General features: G+C 42.9%; 2 protein-coding genes across 4 annotated transcripts in view; both read left to right on the forward strand.

The window, feature by feature from the left end:
* The window catches only part of SYPL1 (synaptophysin like 1), a 362,670-nt gene that overhangs the window by 67,890 nt on the left and 282,665 nt on the right, over positions 1–12,115 (forward strand). The gene's annotated exons all lie outside the window — the stretch shown is intronic.
* The window catches only part of ATXN7L1 (ataxin 7 like 1), a 112,478-nt gene continuing 107,798 nt past the window's right edge, over positions 7,436–12,115 (forward strand). For all 3 annotated transcript variants that reach the window (XM_066318677.1, XM_066318676.1, XM_066318678.1), the window contains exons 1-2: positions 7,436–7,691; positions 8,197–8,265. In XM_066318677.1, the coding sequence (XP_066174774.1) occupies positions 7,577–7,691; positions 8,197–8,265 (184 nt within the window). In that variant the 5' untranslated portion in view covers positions 7,436–7,576. The remainder of the gene's footprint in view (positions 7,692–8,196; positions 8,266–12,115) is intronic.

Below are 12,115 nucleotides of genomic sequence, written 5' to 3' on the forward strand. Positions count from 1 at the left end.
AACACTGAGGGACATCTCTCCCAGGCTGCAATCTTCTGGCAGCCTGTGGGTGCCTCCCCTCAGCCCACCACACACAGCACCTGGCCCTGCCAGAGATGAGGCCTTATTTACAGTGGGGATCAGTGAGCTGCTGAGAAGGGGGACAGCCAGGGCACCAGCACTTGTGGGAAACGATGGCAGAGGAGGCAGATCCCTGCACGTTTAGAATCGTTTAGAGAGGAAAAGAGGGCAACTCCAAACAGCTTTGTGATGGAAGAGGCAGCTCACTTGTGGGAGAGGTGACTCAGGACTGGGAGAGATGTGTCCTCCACTGAGGGAGACATGGGAAAGGAGAGGAAAGTCTCCTAACTGCAAAGTAGGGGATAAAAAACAAGGCAGTATCTATTAAAAAACATGGTTGCCTCTGGTGAGGCAGCTGGGCCCTAGTGGGAGGATGGTGAGAGAGTAGCTGAGAGTGAAAAACAGGCCCCAAACTGGTGTTTCAGTGCAGTAACCTGGCAGGAGATGAAAACACAACATGCAGGGTTAGGGTAAAGTGACAGGGAAGTGGGAACAAAATTCAGAAAAGGGAAGTGTTTGGGAAAATGAGGGATACAAACAGGACAAATATGGCACTTGTGTTGAGAAGGAACAGGAGAAAATCGGCTCCAATGCAATGAGGGAAAGGCAGGAAGCTGCTGCTGTGTGCCACCAACATGCAAACATGGCTGGTGAATGGAAAGTTATAATATACATTATTTATCAGGGCAAACTTAATTTTTAATGAAAGAATATTTCTATGCTTACCTCACGAGAAATGTGTGAAGATCTTTGGGGACTCATGTTTTGTGGTTTTGGTTATTCACACGGGCATTGTGAGAGAGCAAAGCACAGGAAAGCAGCACGCTATTTGAAAGCAGACTTCATACTGAGGCAAGGTAACTTCCTCCATCCCCAAGAGGTTTTATATCTCAAAATCTAAAGAACTTTGCTCTGTCTTTCAAAAATGCAGGGAACTCCTGTAAGTTTCTTCCTTTCTGTCCCAACTGGATGGTAAAGCACCTTCCTCTAAAATCTTGATATGGCCTTTGAGAATATTATAGTTACTATTATTTACCAAAAAACCTCTTTCAAAATAAAAAAAAAAAAAACCCAAACAACAAACAAAACTGATGAATATTTAGTAAGTACAATGCAAGTGATCTGCTGCATCAGTGTTTATGTTTAATAATTTTAAGAAACATTAAGAAACATGCAGTGATGATGTTTTAAAACAATTTGTCTGTCACCTTTCCTGAGTACCTGTCAATTCAGGCAAACTCAATTTTAGCCTAGCAAGTGCCCTTTGACCTGTCATTCACGTCTTCCAATTTCCAAAACATCTGCATTAATCCTCACTCTTCTTCAGTGAATGTACTCCTCTGACCTGGTCTAATGCTCAGTTTCTTGCCACAAGAGCAGCTGATGAAGTGTTAGACCAGGGGCTCTGGGTAGTGTGTTTTAAGAAGGGAGTTTGAGATCCATATTTCATACAGGCTATATTATAGCACTGAGACTGGATGGTCAGGTGTTTGGTGAAGGTCAGGACATACGGAATATTTTTGAGGGAGAGAAAATATTGGCAACTGAGATGGGTCAGAAACTGAATTCTCAGAGGCTCCCGGCTGAAACCTGAAACTGTTGCAGAAAAAAAGAGAAACTGTTTTGCTTCTCTGAAGCAACTGGTAAGTCCTGGTGTTCAGTAAGGATATATCTCCACACTGCATAAAGACTGCCAATGGTACACTGATAGTTGGTGCAAGAAATACTCCAGCCATGGTAATAAAACGGAAAAGAAAATGTATCCTGTGGAAAAGACAGTACACTAGTAAATTAATGCATTTAGGTGACAACCAACACTTGAGAAAAGTTGTTTAGAACAAACTTTTAGGCACTGGGGCAAAAGGATGTGCAAACTCTTTTCACAGTGCTTGCATAACTCTCTTGGGTTTCAAATGTGCAGTAACTGTTGATTTCTATCTCTAATTCATAGCCTTATTTTTGGTATAACTTTTTCTTTAAACTTCAGAAAGTTCAATGTAATAAGTTACCTAATTGTGCAATGTCCTGTGCAGAGCACCTCCCTTTAGATTTCCCATTTCATCTGACTAGCGATGCTGTAGTGTTTCAAGCACTGTTTTGTTTTGCATGAATTAATCTGCAACCCTTTTCTGAGAAACATCTTTTTGTTGGGATACAAGAGTATCTCACTTCTAATTTCTTTTTCAGTTCTCCATTTTTTCTGACTGTTTCTTTTTTAAGTGCTAGTTTCTTTGGCTAAGATGGAACCGAAAGCATAATTCAGATTTTTTTTTTCTTGTGTTATTTCAGAGGACATTAAAAATAGATTTCTCTGCTATAAATGTCTATTTAATACAGTTTTCTAGCTCAAGTCTGCTATGATGGTACTCACATAGTGTTTGAGACACCTTCTGAAATTACAAAGAGATCAGAAATAGTACAGGGACTTCACTTGTGGCCAGAGTGGCTCTAGGGAGACTGGCTCATAGTGACTTCTACATTTGGCTTGCTAACTCCTGAGTTGTTTTAATGGCCATCCTGTATACATCTTTTTGCAGGAACCTAAATGTAGGACTTCATTTAAAGTATCCAGATTATTTCATGAATTCAGCTACTCTAATTATCACATATCACACTAGAATGTTACATTGTATTTTAAAACATTCCAGAATCCATTTTGATGGAGAAATGCAGGACAATCCATTTGGTGGATTTGGCACCTTCTCAATACAAACTCCCCTGGTAACCTGAGGTGTTCCTTTAACATTATATAGGAACTTCATTTATCCACTGTGGAAAGAGAGATTGCAAATAAATGACTGCAAATAGATAATCTACAGGTTTAAAATCAGCACGAGTGTAAAAGTCCATCATCATAAAATTAGTTTGCACACAAGTTAACATACAAGTTAGTTTTGCACTCCTTGAAATGCTGAAGGATTAAAATTTCTGCACCCTTGTGAGTGACAGCCAGATCCTTTGCTGGCGCTTTTCTTATGCAAACTCCATCACTGACTATCTGTAAGAAAATCTTGTGATTCATTTACTGCTCCATTTCCACCAAAGTAGATACCTGGGTTCATAAAACTGTCTGCTATGTAATAATTTCTGCAATGTAAGACAAAATCACAATTGTGGTAAATCCATTGCAAAACAGGATCCTGGGAAGTATTTATGAATCTCCTGCCAAACTGCTTAAATCATGACTTTGTCACAAGCATCATGTGTTTATAATCTTGTTATGATATTGAGGCCTTATACAGCTGTTTTTTTATAATACTTTTGCAGCCTGTTTAAAGCCATCTGGTGCACATATTGCCAGGTGTATGTGATTTTGTTGTTGTTGTGACTACACATGCACCCCCTGCACTCTCAAGGTATTTTCTCTGTGTACAACAGTACAGTTGAAGTTAAATCATGTCATTATTTATTTGTACATGGTGACTACATATGATGTTCCTGATAGCCACATGTGAGAATTGCTGGTTTAGTTTGTCATGTCTTCACATTCAGATCCTGAAAATTATATGAGAATGTTGGATTGGTCTCCACACAAGCCAAAGATTGATATGCAGCTTTGGATCTCTTCTAATGTCATGACTTTTACTGTGTTTTTATAAAGCCCAAGTCTTTAACTATAATTCTAATAAGTAGGTATAGGAACATAGGACTTTTATCTTCTGGTTACTTGGCAAAAAGCTTGCATTTGGAGATCATCTTATTAGAAGACCAATGACACAGGGATTAAAAAGATTGGAGTTGAGGTTTTATCTATATTTTGCCATTTATTAATTAAAGGCCATGATTTGTTTATAGTTTACTTTTTTAACACCATTTTATGATTGGGTCACTGTAGTATTCAGAAGCTGCAACCAAAATCGAGGCTGCATTATCTTGAATTCTGAAAAACCACATAAAAAAGGAAGCTTCTGCTTGGCAATTGAAATTAAAAAAATCCTCAGGGACCAGGGAGGGAAACAAGGACCTTTCCTGACTGACTTAATTATTTTTCTGTAGCAGAGTGACTTCTTCAAGGTCGTAGAAGAATTAAATTTCTGTATTGGTGAGCAGGTGGAAAAAAAACAACAACAAAACAGAGGATGTTTAATCTGCACTTTCACGTGCAGCTTTTTTACTGATTTCCTAAGGAAATAAGTCTTCTGTGATCATGTTTGTGACTTTCCCTCACTCTTTTTTCTCCCCACCCATAAATTTTGGCCCAACTAATTAATTAAAATAAATCTCAAAGAGGAGTGAAAGTTTTAAATAGGTTTGTCTTTCTATGAATTTTGTGGAAGCAGATGTCAGGAGAAGGGAAGAAGAAATCATCTGATTGGTCTTGCTACAGTAAAGCTGCAGCTCGAGTACACATTCACAAGACAGAACTACATATATTCCTAAAAATGGGAAAACTTTTAGGATGTCAGATCAGCTCTCTTTCTGTTTTGCTATAAGGCTCTGGAAGACAATCACAGCTGACCATGCAACATACACTAGTTTATTTGACACCAATGTGAAGTGAAATAAGAGGTCTTCTTGGGGAGAAGTCCTGGTGCAGGATGAGGATACTTCTCTGCAGCTTCAGGACTTGTACTCTACAAGATAATGGTGACAAACTGACAGCTGGTTTGCTCAGGGGTGGTGTTATTTCTTGGTGCAGATCATAGAGGCAGCATAGACATAATCAACACAGAACTCACACTCTTTAAACAAAAGATGCTGCTCACAGGAAAGCTGGGCATATGTGTCAGTTAGGGACATGTTTTAGTGATGAAATTAGGGTCAATGGTTGGGCTCAATCTTAAAGGTATTTTCCAACCTAATGATCCTCTGATTCTGATTGTAAAACCATTTGTTTAATGATAATGCTGTTGATGAATACATATGGTAAGAAATGCCTTGGGGAGGGCTTTGGAAACCTTCCTCTTAAACTGTAACTCACTGGATTGTTTCTTTTTACGAAGGAATTGGTACATCTTGAATCTTTGGTTTTATGCTAATTTTCCTTCATACGGTCTGTTTCTGTTAAGAACCTAGATTGTAGTTCTGCAGTGTGTCATGGTAAGCAGCATGTAGATCAGTGCCATGTGTTAAACCTGGAAACTATTTTTCTTTTTCTTTTTTTTTCTTGGTTTGAGGCAGCTTATATTAAATACTTTACAAATACTTTACCCCTACCTTTTTTTCCTCAGTTGTATGGTTAGGAATAGCTTTACTACTTGTGTATCCTGTGGTAGTGTTTAATGTCAGTTAGGTGTTTGGCCATCCATACTTCCCTGAAATCTGATGTTGGTTTTCATCCATGGGGATTTCATGGGTGCCCACATGCCTTTATTTTGTATCTTCTCTCCAGATACACATTTTGGGTAATCACACCACTGGTATGGTATAAGCTGTGCAGTTGAACTCTAGTTATGAGACTATTTGGCCACTGTCAAGACATTTGCTCCATTATCTTGCAGAGAATTTGAATGAAAGTGTCAAACATGGTTAACTATTAAGTTCATGTCATTTATCATGCCTTCTAAGGAATTCCATCTTGTTATTCCTGACCAAAGAGTTTTTCAGTACAGTAGGCAGTTTTCAACCTCAACATAAGCAATTTACGTCTATTCTTTATTTTTTTCTTCCTCATTGATGATTATGTGTCCCTATAATTAAAAACATCAAACATATTCACTACCAGCTGAATTTTGTTATTCTTCTCAAATGATAGAATCTTAATTCCTCTGATCTTTCTCATAACCCTTTCCACACTTTTTTTTTTTTTTTTTTTTGGATTAATTTAAACTGGTGGATAGAACTGCACATCACATTCCCAAATAGATCTTGCCAGGGCTTTGTATTAATTACATCACAACTACCCTTCCTGCTTCTGGAAATCACACGTGTAGTCTATGAAAGGTCATGCATCCTATGTCTGCCTCACGATGGTTGCTAACAAGCCTGCTGTGATTGCCTGGTTTTATTTGAAGGGTATTTTGGTGAGCTTTCTGCTTCTTTGATAATGTTACTGAAGTTCTTTGTAGCTAATGCTTACTTGACTGGAGGCACTCTGGCTAGGCCACACGGAATTACAGCTTTTAGGTTCACCTCTGGGTATAGGGATGGGACTCATATTCCAGCTACTCTTTGGAAGAGGCAGAGTGTGTTGACAATGTACATACGGCAAAAAGTGTCTGTCCTTTGCCCCAAATCTTTAGCTATTTTAGCACTGCAAAGAGCTTAGTCTTAATGAAGTTGTGAGAAATTTACTTAAATCCATTCTAGAGGAGCACCATGCACCTCTTGACAAGCAGCAGTGCTGACTTCAGCAACTCCTGTCCTGCCCCTCTGGCCACAGCTCCAACTTTTGAGCAGGCCTGAAATGTTTTGGGTTGGTTTTTTTTTTTTGGTTGTCTGGTTTTTTGAGTCCACATTAATTCCATGCTCTACTTCAGTAGTGCCTCACAACGCTTTGAACCAGCAAAAAGCGAACCAGTGTCTGGGAAAAGATGCAGGACAGGGATGGGACCACGCAAAGCTCACATCGCCACTCTGGGAAGTGTCTGTTGAACCATTAACTTCAGCCATCACCACCCCAAATGGGGCTGCAGATCTGTATGAAAGACACTACATGAGGCCGCTTAAATGAAACCAAGCCCTTCACTGGGAGCGTTTATATTTGGCTTAATAGGTGTGAGCTGAAGCAACAGGCTTACGCTCAAACTCCTAACCCAGAGCAGGCATACTGAGTATAAAAATTTTCATGGTTATTTTCTACTCTTACCTCAATCGGGAAATAAGCAAAAATGAGCCTATCCTAAATTAAAAGCATGTACGTCCCACAGGTTATGTAGAGCGAGATGAAAACCTCGGTATTATTTGAGAGTAGCCAGACCTGCGAGTTCAGAGCTTCTGCAGCGTAGCCTAGAACACCAAAACGAGAAAAATCCCATTTGCAAACAGACGAAGCCTACTAGAGATCAGGCGGCATTTGGACAACAAAATGGCTGTGGCTGCGGCTATAGGTGATCCACAGGAGCGCAGCTGGAAGGCGGGCAGCGGCGGAGCCCCAGCCCCGCTCTCCGGGTCCGGCTGGCGGCCGCGCTGGGGCGCGGAGGGGCCGTGCCGCAGTTAAGCGCCAGCCCGTCCCAGGGACTCACTGCGGGGCGCTGCGAGACGCGCGGCCCCGAGGCGCACACGGCCGGCGGCCGCGCCTTCCCGGCGGGGCTCCCGGGCGGGCCGCGCTCCGCGGGGCCGGGCCGGTGCCGGCGGCAGCGCGGGCACCGCGCGGCTCCGGCGCCCCTCGGGGCGGGCGCGGGCCCGGTGCCGGCGGCGCGGGGCGCAGGCGCGGGGGGCGCGGGCATGCGCCGTGTGCGGCGGGGAGCCCGATCTGATAGGGAGCAGGGGCTGACACTACCCCCGTGTGGGCGGCGGAACGTCCCGAGGATGACGTGCGGCGTTCTCGAATCCCGTGTCTCGCTCGCTCGCTCGCCGCCGCCGCCGCCGAAGGAAACGGGAAAAGCAACAAGGAGGCAGGAGCAGGCGCGGCGCCATGGCGGCCCTGGAGCGGCCCGTGCCCAGTCCCGAGGCGTTCCTGGGCCAGCCCTGGGCCGCCTGGGTGCGGGAGGCCGCCCCCCCGCACGCGCACGGCGCCGCCCCCCCGCACAGTAAGGGCAGGGACCGGCCGCGGTCCGGCTCCGCACGCCGCTGCCCCCGGAGCGGGGCCGGGGTCCGGCCGGGCCGCTCCCCCCCCCACCCCCGCTCCGCTCCCCTCCCTCCTCCAGCCGGGGCCGGGAGGTGCCGCCCCCCCGGGCGCTCAGCTGACGCTCGGCCGAGCCCCCGTGCCATGTGTGCGGGAGGCGCACGCCGCGCCGCGCCTGCCGTGCCGCTGCCCCGCGGCGCTGGGCCGGCGCCGCGGTGGGGGAAGGGGGCGAGGGGGAGGATGCGCCGAGGGGCCGGAGGATGCCGCGGGCGGGGAACGGGGGGTGGGCCGAGGGTGCTGCCGCCGGGGGCCCGGCGGTTCCGCTCCCTGGCAGATGCTCCGACCATTGTGCTTTTGCCGTCGCAAATAGAAACACTGCTCACCTCCTCACCTCTCCTCCTCCCCTCGCCAAACAATAAATGCACACCTCAGGGCCCTCGGCGCTTCCTGACTCTGCTTCTCTTCTGCAGGTGTAGATCTGGAAGAGACTGGAAAGGAGGGTGGAAAAAGCAGGGAGGTTATGAGGCTTAATAAAGAAGGTAAGTGGATAGCGCTGGCACACCTCTTTACCTGTCTGTTTCTTGGTGGTTGTGAATGACTGTGGTTTGGCCTTGACAGGGTGGTCTGATAGCCTATGGATTTCTCTGCCCTGAAGAACGTTTCGGGGTTGGATACATGCAGGTGACTGTCACTGTGTCAACTTCTTTTGAAGTCCGGGTATAACAGGTGTATACGTGTAACTGACAGACGTGGTAAAAGATCAGACAATTTTGAGGCAAAAGACAACTACACATCAGTGGCCATATTGGATTTTTTTGTGGACCCTGTCCCTTGGTGCAACGTTCCAGTTGCTCTTGTGAAGATAAGCATATCAACTTTAAACGTTAGATTATTATTATTATTAGCAACATAGTGGAGATGGTTTCCCTTGCAGTGAGAAAGGGTTTGTTACAATCTTTGAGTTCACTCATTTTAGCTCAAATCGTATTTTTTTTCTTCATTTGCGCTGCGGAGTGTGACCTACAGTCAACTGAGCAGCCAGCATCAGACATTATCTTAGGTTATACTAACCTGTGCTTATTATACAAAAACAAATAAAATTAGTCATTTGGGCCATAAGTTCTTCTGGTGCCATCAGTGTGAACAGGCAAATTCCAGGTTAGTGGTATTTGCCAATATGCCAGGCCTGTCACAGCTCTGTCAGCTGTGAGAGGAGAAACATTTTTTTTGTGATGTGTGTCGTTAACATCATGCTGAGGTGACACCTAATGCAACTAGTGGAATGGTTCAGGACGCTTTTTCAAGTAGCTTTGTGTTTGTTTCTGTTTCGTTAAAAAAGCACTTTATGTCTGCCATGTCTCTGTCTTGGGAAATATTTCTTGGGAAGTCGGTTCATAATGAACCATCCCATCACAGCAAAACTTCAGTGTGACTTACCCATGCTGAGAGAAATCCCGCTCTTACCTGTAATGTCATAATATATATTCTGAAATGATGTTAAGTTTCTCATTACGTTACAGTTGTCATTACACGTGCGTTCGATTTTGAGCATCTTGGCAGCTCAAAGGAATCTTATGTTTTCTAAACAAGCTCTTGAAAAAAGAATGAATTAATGAGTAATGTAGATTTGTGTGATAAACTGAAAAATTGCATGGAGTGTGCATTAAAGTTATTTAAAATACCCTAAAACTTCCTTTTCGAAAGACCTTTACAGAGATGCCAAGCTGGATTGTCTTCCTATCTTGATTCTTGCGTGTCTGAACTTCTCTATTTTGTCAGCCCAAAGATAAGTTAGCAGCAGAACTGAGATTTTTAATGTAGTTATTTATAGGTGAAAGGTTCAAGGCTCTGTACATCCGTCAGTGATGTGATTCAAAAATAATTAAACAAAATTTTTGCTTCGTCTGCTGTGCCTTCATAAGGAGCTTAATTTGTTGAGATAAAATGTTTTGTGCACAGAAGTCCTTGAACACAAATTCCCATTCTAAGCTTGGGATATAAAGGTTGAGGCGTCTCTGCTCCTTAGTTATACATAATGATCAAATTGTTTCCTAGAAAGATTCAGTTTAAATTACCAGTTCTAGTCTTGTTTGGGTTTTGGGAGGGGGTCAGAGACTCCATCAAAGGAGTTCTATTTAAACTCACTATCCAGAAAAATTACTTCCAAACAAAGCATAATGTCATCGCTGACATTATGATCATGACAGGTGTGAAGCAGTTACTGGCTTTTATAGTACTTATGTCATAATACCATGAAAAAAACACCCAAAATTGACTGTTATATTTAGAAAATAAAAAGCCTTAGGGATGTTATTGCTTTCAAGTCGTAACTTATGTTAGATCACTTAGAAAGAACTTCCATGAAGTTTGAATAAATTAGTATGTACTGAAATATTTCTACTCTATTCACTCAGGCAGTCTGTTAATACAGGTGTTTTCACCACACCCATCTGTGTGTCTGAACACTCACTGTAAATCTTCCTTAGGCCTCACAGTCCTTGCTAATAAAGGTGGGGTAAAATTTCAAGAGTTAGATTAGTCTGCAGGAAACATTTCTCATGTATTTACAGAAATGCTTGTACTTTTACTCTGACCTTGCTCGCATGTTGTGTGACATGTTGCAATTTTTTGCCTGCTTTGTTCGTAGATGAGGGTTGTGGTCATGATAGGTCTGAATATGAAACCCAACTCCTTTTTTTTTTACAGTCTTACCAACTTGAGTAGACCTTTTTAATGGCATCTGTGGTGTGAGGAGGTTGTAAGTGGTTTCTTAAAAAAATCAGATGTTACTTGTAACCTACTTGTATCAAGTAACCAGGGGTGACAGACGGACAGGATTTTAAGTATCAAAAATTATTGTCCTGTTTGGTAAAGATAGTGTAAACCTGATCTCTCTGCACTTACTTCTTCTCGTATTTGTCTGCACTTCATCATCTTTAGCTGATGTGACCAGGTTTATGTGGCCGTTCCTTTGTAAGCAGTACAGCAAGAAGGCTTTTTAGATGAGTCAAACTCATCTAAATGAGAGTATGCAGAGCATGGTAGGAGCTAAAGAGGGGGAATATGTTGATCTTCAGACTATGATAAGGTGTTTCAGTTTGGTTTTGTAGAAAACCAATGGTATTAGGTGGTAAAAAGTGCTTCTAGTGCTTACCTTGATCCCTGCTTCACTGCTTCCGTTCTGGTTGTGTACCATGTGTGTCTAGAGTGATGGGCTGCTCTTCTTCCTCTCTGTGGCCCAGGAGGGGATGTGAAAGGCAGCATTTCCTGGAGGTGGGGGTAGGAACACTGCCTGCCAAGTCTCTGCCTGCTCAGGGGGTTGATACTTGTATCCTTGGGCAGAGGGGTCACAGTCCCACTGTGCTGTTCATTTCTGTAACCCAAGAGATGCACCGAGGCCATGTGCCCCCTGTGCACCATATTAAGGGTAAAAGTAAAGACACAGAAGTATTGCTCGCTGCTTTCCTTTATTCTGCAATGTATATGTAGGCAGCATAGAGGGAGAGAAACTTCCTGAACATTTGTTCAGTTTTCTAGACAGAATTACTTTTTGCATGCTGACACTTACTCTGAGTTTTCCTATAGCAAATGCCGTCTGTCCATGGTTGACTTTTACTGGCATGTGGATTTGTAGAGAGGGGATTACAAAGTTCCAAGTGTTCACAGAAAATGAGAAATTTTATACATAAATGTTTGTGCCAGAAAAAAAAAACCAACTTATCTGCTTATCTAATCAGGAAACAGAAACAGTATTGTGTAACTTATCTGACAAATCACTACCAAGCAACCGGCTTAGCTAAAAGAGGGGTTATCAGAATTAGAGCAGCATTTAGAATTTATGTTGGATTTTAAAGGGTTGAACGGCATATTTGAAGAATTGAAGATTTTCTTGCAGATAGCAGGCATAGTAAAAGAAGTCTGTATTTGAGAGCTTGTGTTCTGTAAAACATCACAGTTACTGTGTGCCTGAGGCAGGTACAGTGTTCTGTTATTATCAGCCATAACCTGTAAATGATTATAGATTAATTTTGGCTTGTGGAGGCTTGTGTTTTACTTTATACAATATTTGAGAAAATGATGGAAGAATGAGATTTTTTTGGTTTCACATACAGAACTTGTATTAATAATTGGTTTAGTAATTAGTGGGAGCATTGAGTGCTGTGAGTGTTTGTAAGTAGACACAAGCTGTAAAAGAGCAAAAGATACCCCGTGTATCTTTATGAATGACAGCAGAGTTAAATATGACCTATGGGATTTAGGTCTGTGTCTGTGTACTTGGTGTCATAGTCAACTTCAGTTTCCCAATTCAGTGGGTTTGTATTATTGAAGTTTTAATCTGATGAGGCGTGTATTTTTTCTTAGATAATCCTTTCACTAACCATATCAATT

This window comes from Sylvia atricapilla, chromosome 5 (assembly GCF_009819655.1).
Source record: "Sylvia atricapilla isolate bSylAtr1 chromosome 5, bSylAtr1.pri, whole genome shotgun sequence".
Lineage (NCBI taxonomy): Eukaryota > Metazoa > Chordata > Aves > Passeriformes > Sylviidae > Sylvia > Sylvia atricapilla.